Raw genomic sequence first — 21,801 nt, 5'->3', positions numbered from 1 at the left:
TCTGTTGCAATCCATATATAAAAGCGGTTCCTTTCATTTGCGAACATTTAATTGCAGTTCGTAAGAGTGCAATGACACTCTTTTTTCTTTTGATGAAAGGTTAAGATCCGTCGACAATAAGGAAACCTCAAACAATACCTAAATTAATGTTTATTAATTTATAATTAATAAAAAAGGAATAACAAAGTTTTTGTACATACTTACATACTATTTGACATAGTAATAATATCATCATTAAACGGCAGCTACAGTAGAACATGGATTTTTGATACAAGAACTCATTTCTAACTACTTAGCAATTAGTTTATCTTCGTAACATCGTCGCCAATCTTTTGTGCATTCACTGTTCACTCATGTCTCTTTCTGCGTCTCAACTCTCTGCTGTCTATATCCTGTTTTTATGTTGTTGCGGCAGACTTCTAAAATATTCATCTTGTCCATAAGTTTGTTGTTTGTGGTTCTAGCGATACGTCTGGTCCAATTGTACCACTTCAAGAGAGTATTTTCTTTTTTCAAAATCGATCGAGAATCATTTAAATGGAAAAAAAGAACTTTGCAATTTGAGCGGATAATGTACATTAACTTAAAGTTTTTTTAACTATTATTGACACTTGACTATTAATCAAAATTTAGAATTATAGTTATCGGTCTACCTGTGTGTAAGAACAAGTGATTTTTTAGGTTTGTCTGCTTCGAGAAGCCTCTGGAACAAAACTCACATTTGTAGGGCCACAAACCAGAATGGACGTACATATGAGATCTTAAATCTCCGGGAGTTGGAAATGATTTGCTGCACAGGTGACACTTATGGGGTTTCTCCTGAAAGTAAAAATCAGTACATTAACGGAAAATGGCAGTTTCGAATTTATATATGGATTTAAGGTAGAATTATATAATACAAATACGAAAACTGGAACCAACAATTATCTTGTTGTTTCTTTTCGATAAATAAGTAGGCAGTATTGCTTAGCTAAATGCCATTTTCAGAAGTTAAATTTTCCGGAGTGTCCAAAATAAAAAAATAAGGAAGTCTCAAACATTCGTTATCATAGTTAGTTTGTTTTTTCAACGTAGTACGGACGCTAGCTGCAATCAATTGTATTAATAAAACTTTACATTTTTGTCTCTCAAAATGTGACAAATCATACGACATTTAAAACAACAACCTATTCCACATTTTTAGGTCTTAAACAAAAAAAGGTAATTAATTTATATTATAATTGATATTTAATATTCACTTAACCCTTGAGATAATTTCGCTCAATAATTTCTTAGATTTTTGAATAAATCAAACATTTTCAAAGGCAACAGCGGGCAAACATTAATTTTAACACTGGACCCTTTGATCGTTTTTGCGGGGTAGATGAGGCACATCGTATTAGAAATTAGAAATGGCCAGTACTGGCCATCTAAAAATTTATGACATTATTTTTGAAGTTAAACAAGTTTGTTCTACATCCATATGAGTTTCCTTTCTGTACGCCTATGATTTGTAAAACCCTCAACAAAATATGCGCCACCTAGCTATCGATATCTTCATATCAAAAATGAAAATAATTGCTTAAGAAACAAGTAAAATATTGATCTTTTCTATCTATCTAACATCCCGCATATCCCGCGTGCACCCTGTACAAATTTACATACCAATTTTTTCACTTCTAAAAAACTTTATAATCATTATCATCTCTTTTGTGGACATTTAAATACATATAAATTAAAGGAATTTATTCCGAGTTGCCATTGCACTTATAAATGAAAATATTCTGCAAATTAGGAAAAATATACCTTACCTTAATATGTGTCATTCTATGGTAATACAAATTCGAAGACGCAGTAAATCTCTTTTGACATACAGGGCACTGGTGAGGCTTCTCACCGCTATGAATTCGTTTGTGCGTGTTCAGTGACGATGAGGTGCTGAATCCTTTATAGCATATTTTACAGACATGGGGCTTTTCTCCTAAAATAATGTCAAATTTAGATTTAGAGCAAAAAGGTGTAACACCGAAAGACTAAGCTTAATAATAATAATAATAAATAATAATAAATAATTAGCTAACAAAAAATACAGTTGTGCTCTAGTAAATTTAAAATTTTTCATTTTTTTATTATTTAAATGGTAGAAAAAAATGGTGATATGTCCCATTAGATAAGTCAAGAATGTAAATCTCCAACAAAGAGCACCAGACATAAAGAATAATTTAGCTAGCTAGGAAACGGACGGATTATTTTTACTACGCCCTGACAACTCTTTGGGATTAGTAGATAGTTTTGCTTACCGAGATTATTTTTTAAGGGGGTTCATAATTGTGCGGCTTTTCCGTTTAACCCAAAGAAATGCAAATAGCTTAACTTATTCAATATTTTAAATTTAATGTTATTATTTATTTAATTTTACTAATTTTGCAATGTAAGAAACATTTTTAATATATTTTATCAAAATTTTAATATGATAAATCAAACACTAATTATATATATTACATACCATTATTTCGTAATTTTGATACATTTGGAATTGCTAAATTAATTGGCATGTACGACTTACTTAAAAGACATATTAAAAAGTGCATATTTTTCAAAAAATCTAAATAAGTATATGGATTATGCGTAATAAAATCTATAACATCCCGTTTTTATGACGTCATTACAATATAGTGCGTTTAAAATGGCTAAAATTTTCTGTTTCACTCTATATCTCAAAAATAATGTTCGCTCGGCATCTTTTGTTTCACGAAAGTCGAGCGCAGTTTTGTGAAAACCACAATGTCTCTATCAAAAACTGAGGTACCACGTAATCACAACGAAAACTGGACCTCACATTGTACAGGCTGGCCCGTTTAAGAGGGGAAAATAGCGGAAGTCCTAAAAAATACGCTTAAAATATTATAATACACCTGTCAAAAAATCAGTAATATTTACCACAACAGAGAACTACTATTGTTTTGAAAACAATGAATATGTCAAAATTAATAATATCATCAATTTTGTGTTTTTGTCTTTCAACAGGCAGTATTCTATATATTTTTTAAAGGCATGTGGGCTATATTATTAAGAATATGAATATTGTTTAAAAGTTTTTTTCCATTTAAGGACCTTATTTATAAGATTCTTAATTGCTATTAAAGTAGGTATTCGAAAATTCAATAATATACAATGTGTCTCAATTTAAGAAAGTTGAGAAAAGTATCATATTGCGAAACGTGGCAACACCGCGTATCTTTAAAAAAAAGTTTCAAAACTTAATAAACAAGCCAACGTTGATGGATTAAATATAACCTGAATTCTGAAGATGATCGCTAATTAGATAGAAACGGTGCATCACAGACTCATATATATCGTTGAATTTGTCTTTGAAGGGACTATCCAAAAATGCAATAAAATGTAGGGTGTTCTGTTTAAAGAAATGTAACTTTGTTTTACCACCCAGTATACAAAAAAGGGACGATTAGGAAAATAAAAAAAAGGTCATTTTAATAGAAACAACTTTTGTTTTTAATTTTTTTTTGTAATCCCCGCAGGTTTCCAGATAAGGTATATATAAGGTATAGGCTTTTAAACGGGCCACTCTATACATTGCAGAAGATTTCACCCTAGGCAGAACCAGTATCCAAGATGCTTTGAAAATATAGTCATTCTGAACGAAATTAAGAGATAGTATAGGCAAATATTTTATAAAAATCATAAGCTAGTAGAGGAGAGAAAAATGGTAGTTACTATCAGATAATAGTGGTAAGACTCAAAGTATTTTAAAGCGATAGAACAGGGTCAATTAACTAAATGGCCAAATTTTCAGCAAGTTCCTACTTCCCGTTTTACCCCACTTTTTTTATTTAAGTATAAATATCGTGAATAAAAGTAATAAATAAATGGTTATTACCTGTATGTGTTCGCATGTGTCTTTTTAACAATGAAGGGCGGTCAAAAATTTTACTGCAAATTCCGCAAGGTAGGCGCGTTCTCTCCCTTGGTTTCGTTTTCGTATCTTGCACTTCGTTTTCGCAAGGATCTCCTTGCGAGCATAGGCTATCTCCCGATACCGATCTTAATTCGTCCTCTGTCGTGGCGGACGATCTTCTAAGCGCTTTCGATAGAAGAGACATTGAAAGATCCAACGGGGAATCTATAACGCGATAAATAAATAATAGCTTAACAATATAGCTTTCAGATTTAACTAATTTGAAAGCTAGTACCTAATAATAACCCAACTAACGAAAAAGAAAACAATAATTTAATTTACATTTTGACTCACCTACAGAGTTCATTAAAAGGGCTAGATAAAACCTTTTTTGTAAAAGTTGTATGATTTTTCCTGTATTATCTTCTGACCATATTAATGAAAACAAATGAACGTCGTAAAGATAAAAAACTACAACTTCGCTTTTTTGTACATTTTTATGTATTAATATGCCATATTTTTATTCGGGATGAGTCATTTGTATCCCGATTTCCAAAATATATAGTTTGTCTCTATTTGGTTCGATCGTTTTTGAAATAACACATGTTTCAATATTCGGTATATATTCACCTGGAACTTGCGATACATTTTCTTTGTTTCAATGAAAAAGCTAAAATATTTCACATTTTTCTTATTTAAGTGATGGTGATTATTTTTTCGAATAAACTAAAGTTATTTCAAAAACGGTTAAACCTTTCATCTTAAGTAAAAATATACAGTTAAACATAATTAATTAAATTAAAAATAAGTATACCTTTAAAAAAAGGAAGATTGTGTTTTTACATTTGTGGCGCTCATTTGTTTTTATTGTTACGTTCAAAAGATAATATAGATAATCCATACAGCTTTTATGTAATTTTTTTTGCCCAACCTCTTCAATATTCTCTGCAGGGTAATGCAAAATATAAATGGCAACTGTACCTATCAACATCTATAATATGTAACTACTTATGTCTTTGCGCAAGCCATGAGTGGGTGATCTCAACAAATGGATGAACAGGGGCTCACAAATTTCGAGCGAGAAACGATCCCATAGAGACACGAAGAAGAAGAAGAAGAATCAACTATCTCAGTATACAAAAGAATGCCTTTGTCGAATACTTCTTACGTCTTAGGAGCAAAGGTCATATGACCGTTCCAAAAGATACATTTTTGTAAAATTCCGAATCTAGTTCTGTTATGTTTGTTAAGGAATTAAAATTTGATTTTGATACCTCGTGCATTGCGTGAATATATTCCTCGACATGTGCATATCTGCCCGCCGAAAAACACAATTTAAATAGATTACATCTTTGAACAAAAGTATAAATATGTCCATTCATTTTTTGTTGAAGTTGAAGGTTGCAGTTTTATATATACGCAAATCCTCGAATAGATAGACCGCCTTGAACTACAAACTTTAGGTTTTAATTGATTTCGAATTACTAGACACTCTGTCTATTTTTGAAGTGTGTCCGCATACCCTCAATCAAAATCAAATCCAAAAAATAACTTCCAAATCATAATAGGTTTCTTCAGGGTACATGCATTATGTATGTGTGATATATAATTTAATTCTATGACATCGATTGTTTATTTTCTACGGTTTTGACGAATATTGAAGGTTCGTTAGAATACTAAACCGAGTTTATTCAGCGTTATCATAATATGGAAGCGGTTAGTGTAACGATTTCGTTTACTTTAATTTTGTATTTCTTGTTTCAAAATTTTCCCAGCTTTTCTGTTTTGATTTCATGTTCTCATTATAGTGTTATATACCAATTAAAAGGAATTTTTGGCATTTGCTATGTTCATTTTATTTCTAAAAACAAAATTATTGTTTTAAGGACTGTTAAAAATTACATTAAAATATCAAATATAAAAAATATGGAAAGCAACATTTTTAAAAAATTGTGCTATGTCTACTGCATAGGCGTTTATCACTTAATAGTTTCTTATGCAATAAGTTTGATAAAAGACATTTTCGTCACGAATTTGATTTGGCACCAACGAAGGGCAGTGAGGCGAGTGATTAATAAGTGAGTTACTGAACATATTACATACAATGCTTTGAAAATCGCGTCCAGGTTTAGGGTATATTTTTGCAACACAGCACGAATATATTCATTGGGTGATGTGTGACGTATACTTCAAAATAAGAGGAAATACCATGCCTGAAATCTACCGAGTGCTCCCAAACCCGTAATTCATATACCGGAAACGCGCGAAATGACGTTTTGACGTTTTAAAGTGACACTTTCCGCACGTATCCCGGCATAATTGGGTAGTGTTGAAAATAATGTTGCGTTATTAATTTACCGCTGCAGAGTTGAAAATCCATGGACGTAAAATCAGGCGATCTGCGTGGTTAGATTTAACGTTAAAACCAAAAATGTCATAAAATCGATATGGAATTAATTCTGCGAGTTTGTTTGCAACTTTAAAAATGAAACACTCATGATGTCTCATTATATAGAATAATGAATGAGAGGTTTTGATTGATTGATAGGAATGTACATCGCTGTTTATTAGCCATTCTGCCATTCTACAAAAAATCATAAAAAAAGAAACTAAAAACGAAAAAGAAAACAAAATTAGTTTTATATAGAATTTTTGAGATATTGTTTGAAAACTACGTGATTTTTGTGTCCGATTGGATAACGTAGGAAGTAACTCGCATCACTATCACTGATCAGTTTCTTTTCAGCAGCTCTGCATGGAAGTATAAATGTAAACAATATTTGCGAAAAATAAAAAAATATATATTGGAATTTAGTAGTTTATTGTCGAACAAATTTTCAATAGTTATATCAAATACCGGGAAAAGCCGCTACAAGGCTGCAAAAGCTGCAGCTTACGGCTTACTGACGCATGATTAAACTTAGAGATACCCAGAAGTGTAAAAGAATAAAAAGGGATACTCACTGGCAGTGGTACTTACACCGGGACTGCGATAAACAGTTGCGCAATCAAACATCGTTATTAGAAATGAGAAAAAGATTTACTTGAAATATTATACTATTGGCAATAAAAGGACAACGTTGCGGAAACATTTGAGAAACTTATGTCGGTAATAAACTCTCGGTAATGACATTATCAAATTATTTACTTCTTAATTAATGAACATTTGGTATTAATTTGTTTTTCCGGAGATACTTATGCGTTTGGCTACAAATTTTGTTGATTCTTATCTCAGATACATATTCCTCGATGTTTGGAAGACAGTGCGACCTATTACATTTATATTTATTTTTATATTTATATTATATTACTATTATATTTACCTTGCCGCTAAAAATATTTTAAAAAATAAGCAGTCAAGTTTTATGAAAGATTACAGCTTGTAACGTTCTTGTTAATATTTTTACTGTTTTTTACGATATCGAGTAGATAACATGTTTTATTCTAGCTAACTTACTAACCGTAATCTCTTTTCAGTATATAAGTCTACTTTATATTTTTGAGTAGAGGCACTTTATTATGTTTATTTTTGGATAAAGGATAAAATAAAAAAAATAAAATAAAAAGATCAGAGCGTTTTGGAAAACATTCTGTTCTATTTCATTGCTGATCAAGAAGTTAATGACTGTTCCTTATATAACAAAACCGTTTGAATGCGCCATACTGGTTTGGTCAGTACGGCTTAATTAAATATCGTGCAAATAAAATGTGTTACTCCAAAAATAATTATCTAACCCGGTTGGGATATTGGTACTCTAACGTAAATGTGAAATGATGAGGGCTATTCGATCAAACCTGTGTAGCTGTGGTTGTTTATTGTCTTATTTTTTCAAAACATGCCCAGACTCCATTACATTTTCAGGAAAAAAAGTTAAGTGTGTCGAGATCGCTATTTAAAATGGGATGTGCACAAGATTATTGCCCATTGTACGAATATGTCATAGGCGTCTGAGATGTATTAATTTTACCGTATTTCCGCACCAATACTTTCAAATTTGGATTTGGATATTATGCAAAATTAAGCAGAATAAGCAAGCCTAATATATCGTGTTAAAGTTCCAAGAATTGTCTGTTTGTCGCAGCTTGTTCAGTTTTTGATCAAAAATAAAGCATAAGTTATGTCGTTTTCTCCTCTTGAAATTTTTGTGGAGCATCGCATGAATATTTCAGTTAAGGAATACCTATCTCCCCCTTTAATATTAAAAAAAAATAAAACAAAACTAATAAAGGATTGCACATACTCCAACTTCTCAATGACTGCTTAAAATGCAACCAAAAGGTCAAAGTCAAATACTTTTTCCATTCCGTTGAAAATTTTAATTAAAATTAGACCAAAGAATGATTTTAATTTTCTTCCCCTCAAAGATGGCAGATACGTAGAAAATACCTTAAAAGTTTTTTAAAAGGAGCCTCTAAAAAATAATCCCCGTGTGCACACGTGTAACAAAGAATCGGCATGGTAGAAGATGTAATCCCTAGAACATCTGGCAATAAACTTTGATACGACCAAATAAGAATTAGAAACAATAATGGGTATTGCCCCGCAACATTCTAAACTTAGCGAAAGAATAATTCGCTTCTATGTAGAGGTTTTTGTAGTCCCTTAAAAATAAATTCGGGGAAAGCTTTAATAAATCATTCAACACATTTAATTATTTAATGGAATGTAAAAAAAATAAATATTGGAATATCATACTACAATTCGCTGGGGACACTCGCGGCAGCCGATATTACTATTACGTAAATCGGTTTTATCATGTATTCAATATTTTTACAAATACATTCCTTACGGTTCCGATTTCAAAAATGTAAGCATTAGCATCTAGAGAAGGATCTAAATAGGATAAAATCCAACGGTCAAAAAATATCTCACGATAAACCAATCAAAGTTGGTGGCATCTAAATACAGATAAACAAAAAATTGGAAAACTAAAAAGTATAATGCTCCTGCCCTTCTGATCGCAGATTAAACGAAATACGTCTTTCAGGCTTTGCTTCGAAGAACGCTATTGGCGCTAGCGGCCCCTAAGCAGAGAACGTGTCATGTCGTTCTTCAATTCTGTACTTATGGCAGTGAAGCACCTGCCGCTGCAACCTGTTAATAAGGTGGCTACACAAATGTCGGGTTGCGTTTTGCTTGTACGAGCCGTGGGATATAATTTTTAGTAAGTTTTACGATAGGATTTACCTTTTTCAGTTTTCTGTCCTCTTGGAAAGATTTCTGGTTTTTATGTCAATAAAACTCGTAATGGTTCTTGGGCGGGACAAACTTCGAATGGATTATGGTACTATTGAATGCAAATATAGGAACCCTAACATATTCTGACATGGAATTGTATGGAACCGGTTGACGTTTTGCCGGCTACTCCCTTTGTCTGCTACCGAGTTTTTAGATGCAAAGCCGCATTTGAAAAATCGTAATTTTGCCCCGTATCCAAACAACTGAACGAACAGTTGCGTTTGCAATTTAAAGCGAAACTCTTTTCTGGTTAATTATCCGCGGTGTTTTGTTTGCCAAATTACGAATAATTCCATAAAAATCGCGAGAACAATTATGCTTATATTTTATTATGTTTATAATATATAATGTATAAATAAATTTTTCATTTTTTTATAAATTTACGAATTATGAGAGAGTGTTAATTAGTGTAACAAAAATGTAGAATTCCTGCAATATGTTGATAATTATGTAAAGCTTTAACAAGAGCGGCAGGTTTTGCATAATTTTCAGCGAATTGAAATTATGGTAGCAGCATAAATCTTTCTGAAATAACATACTGCCAAACTGGCATTAGGGAGTAACGAGCAGAGGCAACTCGTCAATAAATAACATTTTGAACTATTGGAAACGAACTCAAAAACGAATCAATAACACTTAAAAGCATAATCCAAGAAGCAAAATGTAAGTAAATATAGTTATATAGTAGGACAGTTTATTAAACACTTGCTCCGCTCGTGCTAAATAAACTCGTGACTTAAATGCCGTTTGCCACACTTGTTGTATAATATAGTATTGTTGAATAATATTCAATAATAAATTGTTATTGAAAATGCAGTAAGAAAAAATGATATTTTAAAATTATGATTCGGATAGTAGTTTTGTTTATATGCTCATTGAGCCTTGATGAATACAGAACAATATTTTGGTTAGTTCTTGGCAACAATAAATTTACGGTTTGGCTTGCGGTTGCTAGGTTTTTATGAGCAGTATTTTTTTTCACTAAGAAAAACCAAAGTAAAGCTTACCTTCCAATAATAAATCCATTGTTTGCCTATACAACGAAGTTCTCATTTTAGCGAAAAACATTTCTTCTGGTTTTTCGGGCAAGTAATGAACAAGTAGTTCGGTGTGAGGTAGAACAGGTTTCACACATCTATACACCGGTTCTCCCCCAACCTTCGTCGATATGATATTAACCGACGCGCTAAAAACTGGAGACACCCTGAGGAATCTAATCCAGTTACAATGTCGTACTTTTCCACAAGTAATATCGAAAGAAACTTTGTCATAGCAGCCGAACCTATGACGAACCTGAAATAAAAACGATAGTTTAGTCCTTGATCGGTGCTTTAGTTTAGATATTGACATCAAATTTGTGAGCAAACACTTTTTGAACGTGCAATCAACAAATAAGCTCCGTCGCTAAAGTGTTTGCCTCCCGTGTAGGCAACACAATATTTGCTGTCCTTCTCCCCACTTTAAAAATATTAATATTTAAGGAAATTTTACGAACACGAAATTTTATACATATTAGTTATTGATAAAGACATTAATTAACTGATACTTACTCAAGTATTTAAAATCTAATATGCATCACAACGAACTCTAGGATTCTCCACATTCAAATACAAACGTCGATTACAATAACATATAAAAAGATAATTAAAAACTATTACTACGTAGAAGCAGTCTTTATCGGCAATTTTATTGGTGTCAGTATCAGCACTCACAATATGGCCGTCATCGCACTATCCGCAGGAGAATTCACTTTTCCATTGTTTGGATTTCATTTTTGTCTCTTTCACAAAAAAGTTCTTTTGACGTTGATATTTTTTGTTCTGCATTTGCTTAAATTTTTATGAAATATTTCTATTTCTCTTTATTTTATTTTGTTTTCTTTGTTTCAAGAAAACGAGACAAATATTAAGTATTCTACGTTATATAGACTCATAGACCATATAAACACTTGTTATAAACGTTTTATTATGAAATTTTCCAATAATGTTTGATATTTAAGAAAAAAATGGTTCTGATTGATCTACCAGTGATGAGGTAGAATGAGGTTGGTTCTCCAGCCGATACAGCATTAGTTCTTTCCACCAACGAATATTTCCAGAACCTTGGTAAATTCCAAACTGGGATTCAAGATTGAAAAGCACAGTTGTTCCTATATTCATATGCTTACAAAAGTCGTGATTCGAGTTTACCCCACGATAACGGTTGAACGAATAAAATTTTCAGCAGTATGTACTTCCTGGAACACGTTTCTCAGTTCTCGTGTTGTTGTTTTTAAAAATCGGTCTATACAGAAGTAACACAATGACAAAACCTACACCATTCCGCGACACTTAGCCATCTTCTCAAAATCGTGCATAAATTCTCTCTTTTGAGAAGTTTCCATTTCCAAGGCTCCTTGAATTTGCGTCATGTCACCCATAAAATTGACAGTAAGGGCCTTTCTTTTTGCAAAATGTATTTAAAAAAAAAACAAATACTCATGGCATTTTGTTAAAATAACAGTAATAAAATTAAATAATTTAAGGCTTAGGGTTATTGTTAGGTTTGCTTATTTTCTAACGTTCAGCATTAATGTTTTATGTAACTCACTCCATAAAATGTCATTAAATATTTTATAATATAGCAGCAAAAAGAAAATGAAGAACCTAAAAGTTATAGCAGCTTATTTTTTAAGATTCAGCTCCAATATTTTATTTTGAGCTGTTCACAATTTATTTAGCTCATTTCATAAAATATAATACAATTTTTCAAAGAAAGTTCCACAGACTACTTACAGTTTTTTTTGTTATTTAAAATTTTTAAACAAAAAATCACATAAACAAGCAAGTGTTCCTCGTACGTCGGTTTCTGATAAATCGAACTTGCTGATATTTCGTCAATCATCCTGCTCATTAATATTTACGTCAACTTTTCAAATAATTTGTGCGATTTTACGTGCTGTTAGGTCGCGATCCGTTGCTTTTTCTAACCAAGCAAATGCGGCAGCCATGCTCAGTGGATTTCAGGTTATAGAACTGCTAAAAGCTTAGACACCAAATCCAACCCTATCAGCTCGGAAAATCGCACAGGTTAAAATCGTTTGTATCTTCTGGGTTCCTCTTGCGTAGGCTGTTGATTAATCCAACTTTCTGGGGTTTCGTCAATCATCCTGTTAGTTTCTTGAAACTGTTTCAATTTCAATTAAAGTCTGAAGAAGCCAATAGGATAATTGGCGAAACGTCAGCAATTTCGATTAATCAACAACAGAAGATTTGTAAATAGTAATATTAAATAATAAATAGTAATATTAAATAACTATTATATATAAATATTAAATTTATTTTTTATACTTTTATGCATGTTTATGTTATTTTTTTTTTAAAAATTGAAAGTAACAAAAAAAACGTAAGGTGAAAATTAGCAAAAATTTGATTGTGGATAAGTTGGAGCTAAACATGCCATATTGGTTCCCATTAGAGGTATTAAAAAATCTATTTAGCGGAGAATACTTCCGATATTATTGCACTAGATGTTAATATAAAGTAGTAAGGTTGGAGAATTGATTTGATAATTAAGAAGTTGTGTAATACTTTAATCTGTAATCTTTCACATATTAATAAAATAAATATTTTCTGTGGATGTTATAGTATGATGATCAGACGACTAGTGAACTGTCTGTGCGAAATATTATGAGTAAACCGTTGTGTAATCCGGTTAAATAAAGACAATGTAAGTTCGACATTTTTTAGTTTTAACTAAGAATAACCATTGAATTTTTGATTAAGCTAGTTCTTCCTTTTTCTTACTATTCGCATTTCGCGAAAACCGAATGACAACTTTACAAAGGTTATCCCTTAGTCAGGGTTCAGTTCCTCGAGTGAGTAGATTACGATTAAGTGTGCTATAAGTATTAACATTCCGAATGCAGCCAATAGCTTCACCAAGATGCAGCCATATACTCGACTTCCTGAAAGTGTTTGGTTAAGTAGGTTTTAAGTAAAGTTATATATGACAGTGTACTAACTAATGATATTCATCAAAACATTTTACATTTATTTGTTATTATTCAAGTACATTTCTCGTTCGTCTTTGATAACTATTTCCATAATAAAACTTCCATTTTACCTTTACCAAAAACAAATAAATATTTAAATTTTCTCGGCAGACTAGCATAGAATGTCGCTTGCATAAAATGCTTAGTTTAAATAATTACCAGCGTATTGGTAGCCTCGGGATCTGTATTTTTTTTATTATTATAATTATGTAAACCATCAGACCATTATAAAATTGATGGATTGTGCGTGCCTGATGCTGGCTCGGTAGCTGTTTAAACCTCGAGGCTGTAATAGACTTCTTCTTGCAAAGGTTTAATATGTTAGTAAGGATACTATGGTACAAGCGCGGCCGAAGAAAAACGTCTTTCGATCTTCATGCTATTTCGAACTCTCGGTGTCGAGAATTTGTTATAACCAAAATGACCGATTTACACTTTGATTAGTAGTAAAGTATAGGTGTTATTGCTTACTTATCAAATTGGAAATCGATCCGTTAAGTGAGTAGTGTTGAGTGTGAGTAAATGCAACCAAGTCTACTTAACATGTTATAATACATGTATGTTAAGTAGAAGTCAGTAGAAGTCATAAGTGTCAAATGGTAACAAAACATGTTAAGCATTAATTATTGAGAAATATTCGATCTACACAATCATTAGTACTGTAGGTATGTAGAGGTAGTGTGAAATTACAAATCCATTCGCCATGTCGATAGTGTGAGTATCCAGCAATAAGTGATCTCTTGACCTGTTAAGTTATCATTTAACACTTAACACTTGTAATTGAAAAGCCTGATTTGGATTTATTTACAAAACTTCTGCGTCGGGTCTTGTTGAGTCGAACTTTCTGACGTTTCGACAACCATCCTGTTGGCTTTTATATATTGTTTTAGGAGGGAGGAGCTCAAGGAAGGGCGTGAATTTAGATAGATAGATTTTTCGTTGGTACAAGAATTGATTACATGCAAGAATTTTAGTTTTATCGAATAAAATTTTATATCCGCTTTGGCGATTGTGTTGGGTAGAAGTTTCTTTGACAGATTTGGATTTACTTGCATTTCTGACTTAACACTACTCACTTGCAGGATCGACTTACAATTTGACAACTAAGCTCTAGCAGTACAAACTGGCCCTTGTTACCTATCAAAGTGTAAACTAGCCATAACATTTAAAACTTGCACCTGACAAACTGTAACATTCGATTAAGCATATCAAGCAGTCAAGAATATTTTTCGCGTATGAAACGGTTTAGTCGTGTAAGAAAAAGGTTTAATATAACCATAATTTTTTAATTATGATACCTGGAACTCTTTGTTCATTTTTTTGCACTGCTTAATTTTGTCCTTGTGGATATTTTTTATTTAATTTGGTAGAAGCATTTACTATGCAAAGTAATTGCTGCCTATTTTATCTGTGCTAGATTATATAAAAAACATGGGTCGTTAGGTTTTGTTTAAATTTTATTTGACCCATTCGTCTGCCACTTATTTTTGCGAGTTTCTAAAGTGTCAAGTATATTTTGTTAGTTTGTTAAAAATGAGAGCGTCCCATTCGGACAAGAAACAATTCTCTGTGTTTTGTTCCTCTCTTTTATTGCTCCTCAAAAGCAAAGTTTCCATAAAACCCAGAAGCGGGGTTATAGAAGTAAATGAAATATCTTTTAAATTTCTTGTCTTTTTAGATTCATTTTTTGTGAAAAATTGTAAAGAAATTATTGCAAATGGAGTATGCAAACTAAAAATATGTAACAGACATTTTTTATAATTAATAAATAGATTTTTTTAGTTTTTACGTCAAACATTGATGAGAAAAATAAAGATTAGGTTGTTAAAGGTAAGTTCTTGCTCTAACTACTTAATATTAAATTAAAAAAAATAAAACTGAGGATACTGCCATAAATGAACTTTGAAACTCTTACTGCATTTCACGAACACAATTCTAAAGGAAAAAACACATTACTGATGGTACGAAAAAGTCTTTAGGAACACCTGCACCTCATTCCTATCATTAAAAATCGGAAGTCATTTTCGAACCGTGGGTAACAGATTAAGGATCCGTTTCTTGTACGTAAAATCGAGATTGACAAGATACAGTATTAATACATAACCACATTTTACATTGGTCTGAAACATATAGCTGTTAGATAATGTAGTAGCTGTAAAAACGGTAAAAATTAATTAGTCCAGACGACTTTGACATTTTTGTAGAGAAGCGAATGATTTTTTAATTTTGAGAAAATACTGCCAAAATTGAGGAGCTCCCGCACCTCAGGGCCTCAGTATATCTAGTAGCCATATGGTTCGAAATAATAAGTTCAAAGTAAAACCTAATATTATACGAGCATTTCCCACCAACTTGTGGGTAAAAAATCACAAAAGCTTTCATCGAATATCAAATCACTAGATAATAAAATGAATTGATACTACCACCGTTTCCACTCTGTTGGTGTGGGTGGAAGGCCACTTCAAATTGTTAAGTGGTAATTCACATACCACAACTCACGCCGGGAGAAGTTTTTGACCGACATATCTCTGACAGCGAAAAATTATGATCCCACGTAAAATAGCGATTATAAAAATAATATCGAATTTAATGTTTTGATGTATATTTTGTTTGCTTAGTTTAGCAGAAGTAAGAATTTAAACCGTTTATTGTTCACCGTGTATTTGAAGGAAGTTGTTTGTTCCCGTAAGTATTCGGCAACGCAGAAATAGAATTTCACGCTTTCATTACTTCCATTAGCAATAAAGGCCAAAACTACGTCAAACTATACCAAATTTATTTACAATCCATTGCTTACGACTGGTATTATGTTGTTGCGAACTACAAGACACTTAAAAATTCGTTCCTGAATATTTTTACGAAATATGGCACATTGTGTAAAATAACTCTTCAATATTAGCATGTAACTAAAGCTACCAGAGTTCTATTTACGAAACGATAAATTATAAAATCATTTTGAACGATACAGTTAACTTTTTAATGAACCCGTCGTAGGCTCCGGAGGCTACCAACCACGCCCAAGCAGCCAAGATCACTATAAAATTGAAGATAACAGAATCTGCGACGGCTCAAAGCAGAAGAATTTTGCCTCCGAGGTATGCGAAACACTTCGTTAAATGCTCTAGAAATTTCAGAGTAAACCTACTATAGCGCACCTAAGACCGGAAAGCACGCAATATAGGCAGCGACTGATATAACGCAGTTAGTTCACGAAATAGATATTGAATGGAAATTACAAGTTGTTACGTATTTTGAAAATGAAGATTTGTTTAAACACTAAGTATGGGAATTAATCAATAATCTTAACAATCAATAAAGAAAAACGTGAAAATGGATTATTTAAATTGACGCCATGTAACTGTCACCGTTTGTAGTATGGAAAAATAATGCAAAGATTTTCGCAACAAAAATTTTCAAGCTTAAAATCTCGAACAATTCTATAGAAAGCTTTTGGGGAAAACGGTATATTTTTTATACATTTACAAATATCATGGGAACACTGATTACAAACTATAGTTTTGAGAGGTGCAATATCGCTAATTTATCTGCAATTTAGACACGCTTTATTGATCATTAGTAGCAGTTTTCCATGCGCTTTACAACAAAAAGAAGTTAATTAATTACCAATTACCTTTAGAAATATTTTTGTCCACTGGAAAGAGAGTAAAAAATGGTTTTTGTTACGAAAAATTATTGTTGCATAGCAAAAGGCAGCTCGAAAAGCAGTTTAAATTTAAGAAAAGATGGATCACTTCCTTCGATATCAATAATGTTGCAACACCGAAACGTACCTCTCAAAAACCGGCCCTGTTTTGAAATTCATTAAACCTGCCCGCATTTATTAACTACACGTTGGTGTGGACCACGATATATTTTAAATTGAGATGCGAGCAAACCGGGCTCCACAAGCATTGTTGAAAATCTAGTTTTGCTCCCAAACGTATAAAAATTGGTTGAATATTATGATATTTTTCTTCAGGAGTTTTCGCTTGCAAAATTAATTTTGAAGAATGATATATAAAACTGTATAAAAAGGAATATCTTAAATAATAACACGTAATAACAAATATCTTAAATGACTAAACGAGACTTACTTGGAATTCGAAAAATAAATAACACACATCAAGAATACCTATTTTTCAATATACCTTCTATAAAATTTGCCTCATAAAATGTTAATTAACATTGAGTTGAGTCTATAACGGCGTTATTATACAGTATCTGTTAAAAAATTCGGAGATTTATAAAAAGTATAAATTAGAGAATTATAGAAAAGAAAACACCGGCGATGGTACGTAATATTTGTTTAAAATGTAGTAAATGACATTTTGTTAACTATTATTATGCTATGTTAACTTCCTATATGCGCTTGTTGATATTATGTTAATTTTTCCTCAATCTGTAAAAAGAAAAAATAGATATTAGCTCTATGGGGGTATTACTTCCTTAATAATGAATATTTGCGTTGTGACATTTATGACAAGTGCGAATTTACGTGTGCAATGTTAGAAGTCCCTAATAATTTTGTAAAAAACACAACTAAAATTAAATTATGAAAATTTGTCCTAGAATATAATTTTCAATGCTTATTGGCTGAAAAATGATTATAAATATCCGAAAAGATTTTCAAAACAGTTTTTGAAGTCACCGTTCACCGAAACATATACTAATCTTTAACAGTTTTTAATAATTACGATGATTTATAGCTCGATCTTTAGGCATTGTTGCCAATTATCTAGTTTTTAATAGTAGCTAACTACCACTTTGTAATTTTGAATACTTTAAATACTTCAACTATTGCGAATATGTTATTGGCTGTAATGACTAATTACCTCATCATTGGCTAGCACATTTACGCCTACCTTTATTGGCTGATTAATTTACGGTAAAGAAAAAAAGACGAATCGTTCAGAACAGGTAGTAGCAAAAGCAAGAATAGATTTGCATTAAAGTTCATTGCACACGAACGCATTTACTGTAAATAACTCGCGACAATAAAAATTTAATAATTTAATAATAATAATAATAATAATAATGTGATAATTAATTCGCAAGAAACGTCAAAACGCCAGTAATTGTTTATATTGTTATAGCTATTTTTTTTTAAATGTAGATAAAAAATACTAATAAAGGATTACGTTTTGAGCTTTTTCCCAAGTAATGTTTTTGTGCGTAACTAATTAAACTTAAAATTAAGCGTTTTGTCCTCTAGAAAGATATCTAATGATTCTCTTTACTAATCTTCTAAAATTTTTACATTAATAAGTTCGGAAATTATTTTCTTTCTTTCAAAAATCGGGGACACAAGTTGGCAAGAATTCGTTCTTTTCATGAGAATTTAACACCAGTAGTTTTTATCCAATTTAAATTCATTTTTTTGACAGATATGACAGAAAAATCTTCCTACTCTATCTGCGAGATTAATAACTTGAAATTTCCCTGGCTTGACCCCTATGATAAAAGTCATGCCGCTTCACGTTTTTTGATAATTTTCAAAATTTTAGGAAATAATTGAAGCATTAGGATATTGTAAGTGAAAATTTTGTGGAAAAAATTTCCACTCTTCACTTCTTTTGCTATATTAACATAATTTTCCACATTTTACTCAACGAACTCCGCAAATAATTGTTTTATTTATAAACTATAAAAAACGTTATCGCAGATAACAACTAGGAACTACGATATATTTTAAATTAACTTTAATTAACAATTACATTGCTATTTCTAGATTAAATGTAAACGAAAAAATCGCAGAAAACGTATTTCGCATGTGATTCCCATTTGTAATTAAATAAAGTACCTTCATAAAAAACGGTGTCTGTTAAATGCATAACAATAACATGAAAATGTTCCCGACACCTGAATCTGATATTTAATTTTTTTAGTAGCTAAATAAAACGATAACGAATTCTTAAAAGAAAAGCGTATACAAAAGATTTGGACCTCCAGTCACAAACGTTCTTTAAGACCGATTTGGCGCCAACTGAAAAGGGTGAACTAAGCTTGTAATTGATTTACTCACGTCGTTTTCGTCCAGTTGTCCATGGACACCAAGTTTGTCAATTCTAATGGTACCCTGGAAGGGATAGTATAAAGATCCCGGCCCAATAGATGTATTTGACCACACCGAAACTTCGGAATCTCTATTCGTCCCACATGGAGCGGCGTTGGTGACACAAAGGCTGAATTCACGAGGAATCAAAACACAAGTCTCCATCGCGATTTTTTTGCGATTATAATTAATTATTCACCACGGTTTCGTTTATCTTAGCGTACCGGTTTACGTTAATTGTATCAATACACCACTTTGTTTTACGCTAAATAGCGGACACGACATTTTTCACTTTTTGCGGACGGTTTCCTATACGATTATGAGTCAGGTCGATTAGCAATAAATTGCGTTCTTAACAATATTATTCAAATTGTTTGTATAATTAGGCGTAAGACAATCTAGATTAATAAACAAAGTATTCAATTTCCATAAAAAAATCTTTGTGCGAATCAGTGCTTTAGCCATCATCGACGAACCGCGAACGAGTCCGAAAGGCACCTTGCATACCCGGTTGTGATCTATTTGTATGCGACTGACTTCGGCCTTATATGAATGACACTGAATTAGCACCAGCAATGACCCTTAAAACAGCTACCGATTGCAGTTGGTATGGTCCCCACCCTTATGATAAAACACGTGGTGCTCTGCATTTGTCGGTGAATATGATCCGAGCGGCAGGTAGAATGGCCGTTGAGAAGCTACTTCGATGTAACATAGTACAAGGTGAGGCAGGTGCATTTTGGAAGGTACCCGGGAATGTCTTTTTTTATACGCGCGGACTCTGGTATTAAGCAAAGACTTTTATGATTGATTTTTTTCCGTTTCATTCGCGTGAATGATGCATTGCGCGCACACCTCTAAATGGGTAATTTGCTGTGGCAATGAGTGACCGTGATCATGTGCGATGTACATGTACGAAGTCCTTGTAACATTGCCGTCATTCATTTACTTGAAGTATTTGTTAGTTTTTGTTAGTGTTTTGCAGCTTAATTTCATAATTTTGGCGCTACAACAGTTTCGGTTGATTCTTAATTAATTGAATGACGGTCACCATATGTCATATGCCTTCCCATTGTAAAGTGCAACTTTTATTAGCGTTTTGTAGGCATCTAATATTTGTTGATGTCACAACGATTTTGGTTAATTATTACGCTCCGTACCCAGTAGTGAAGTGGTCAATTTGAAGGGAATTAGTTATTATTTCGTTTCTTTCATACTTTTTTACCTTAAATATATATTCTGAAATTTGCAAAGAGTTTAGTTATTGTTGTTGTTTTATTAGTATTAATTATTATTCAACATTCATTGATGTTTGCAATATTATCGCCTGTGATTTACCTGAAGTGTTTAGGGTAGTTTTTATTAGTATTGTGTAAGTGAAATGTACATTTTGATGTCACAACACTTTTCATTAATTATTAAACTGCAAATAATTAATTGGTCACTCTGAGTAGAACTAACTATAAACTCCGCATATTGTTATGTTATTAAGTCAATTTTTTATTGTCGATTGTTTAGTTTCATTGTTATTTTTATCTAAAATATTTATTATGCGCCCTTATAAAGATTTGAGTTATTATTGCAATTATTATGTTGCGAAGACGTGAAATAATTAATGTTCAATACATATGAAATCTTAACAATTAGGTACACATTACGGTTCATATAGTCAGTTTTGGTTAGTTTAGTTACGTTAGTAGATTTTAATCTATGGAATTGAAGGAATTTGCACCAAAAACAGATTACTTACTGCGTGGGTCAAAGTAAATATTTCGAATACAATTTTGGGCATTTTAATATCTAAGTCAATTAACTTTCTAACATATCAATCAATTATAATTCACAGGCGAAACTAAAAATATGGTAACATCAAAAGGCTTAATAAATATTAACTGTTTCTAATCAGAAATGACTTAAAAAATATATATACCTACCATTAAAAAATACCTATACTCTAAACGTTGTTCTTAATTAAAATATTTTATAACGACTAAAATAAATATAAAGAGAGAAAAATAAAAAATGCGCTTCAGTCCCAATTCTAAAATAATAATCAAATCTTCAACCCTGTGATTTTGTATTCTATGAAAAATGAAAAAAGAGTTTTTCTACAAAAAATGTCTACGAGATTAAACAGGGAACCAATGGCGAAATTATATGAAGGAACCGAATGATTTTTATAAAAAATTTCAGCACATATTGAAAACAATATTTTTTAGTTTTTGTGTGATAATAAATTGGGATTAGTAAAAAATATATGCGATCCTTTTTAGGTGGCCACTTTTTTCATTTTTATGTTTCTGCAAAAAATACTTTATTCTTTGCACTAGCCCGAAAAATGCTTTGACTGTAACAAGTGCAACCTCTATTATGCTAATAAAAAACATGCTGTCGGCTTTATACATGGGCTCATATCAGTGCATCTCTCAAAACACTTTTTGCAAATTCATTGACCTGTCTCAAATAAGTTTGCGTTTCGAAATATGACTGATAAGACAGAGGGAGATCACATATCTATAACGAGAATGCGGTAGTTCGTGAGCCGTTGGCACTAATGCCTGCGCGCTAATTGAATATGAAGG

At 31.9% G+C, this 21,801-nt stretch overlaps 1 protein-coding gene across 4 annotated transcripts; it reads right to left on the bottom strand.

Moving 5' to 3' along the window:
- Positions 1-203: 203 nt before the first annotated feature.
- Positions 204-19,923, bottom strand: LOC132703462 (zinc finger protein ZFP2-like). 4 transcript variants are annotated; one of them, XM_060672730.1, is made up of 6 exons: positions 19,190-19,923; positions 10,142-10,427; positions 3,878-4,081; positions 1,791-1,960; positions 654-819; positions 204-419 (listed from the first exon to the last, which is right to left on the bottom strand). In XM_060672730.1, the coding sequence occupies exons 1-6, from the start codon at positions 19,382-19,384 to the stop codon at positions 352-354; spliced, it is 1,089 nt and encodes a 362-aa protein (XP_060528713.1). In that variant the 5' UTR covers positions 19,385-19,923; the 3' UTR covers positions 204-351. The 4 variants fall into 4 exon arrangements, with proteins under 4 accessions (XP_060528713.1, XP_060528712.1, XP_060528711.1 ...); XM_060672729.1 differs by having other exon boundaries at positions 204-489; positions 3,878-4,120; positions 19,190-19,919; XM_060672728.1 differs by having other exon boundaries at positions 3,878-4,120; positions 19,190-19,918.
- Between the last annotated feature and the right edge of the window lie 1,878 nt (positions 19,924-21,801).

This window comes from Cylas formicarius, unplaced genomic scaffold (assembly GCF_029955315.1).
Source record: "Cylas formicarius isolate icCylForm1 unplaced genomic scaffold, icCylForm1.1 PGA_scaffold_6__28_contigs__length_40554024, whole genome shotgun sequence".
NCBI lineage: Eukaryota > Metazoa > Arthropoda > Insecta > Coleoptera > Brentidae > Cylas > Cylas formicarius.
Note: the sequence above shows the minus strand (reverse complement) of the source record. Positions and strands in the feature narration are given on the sequence as shown.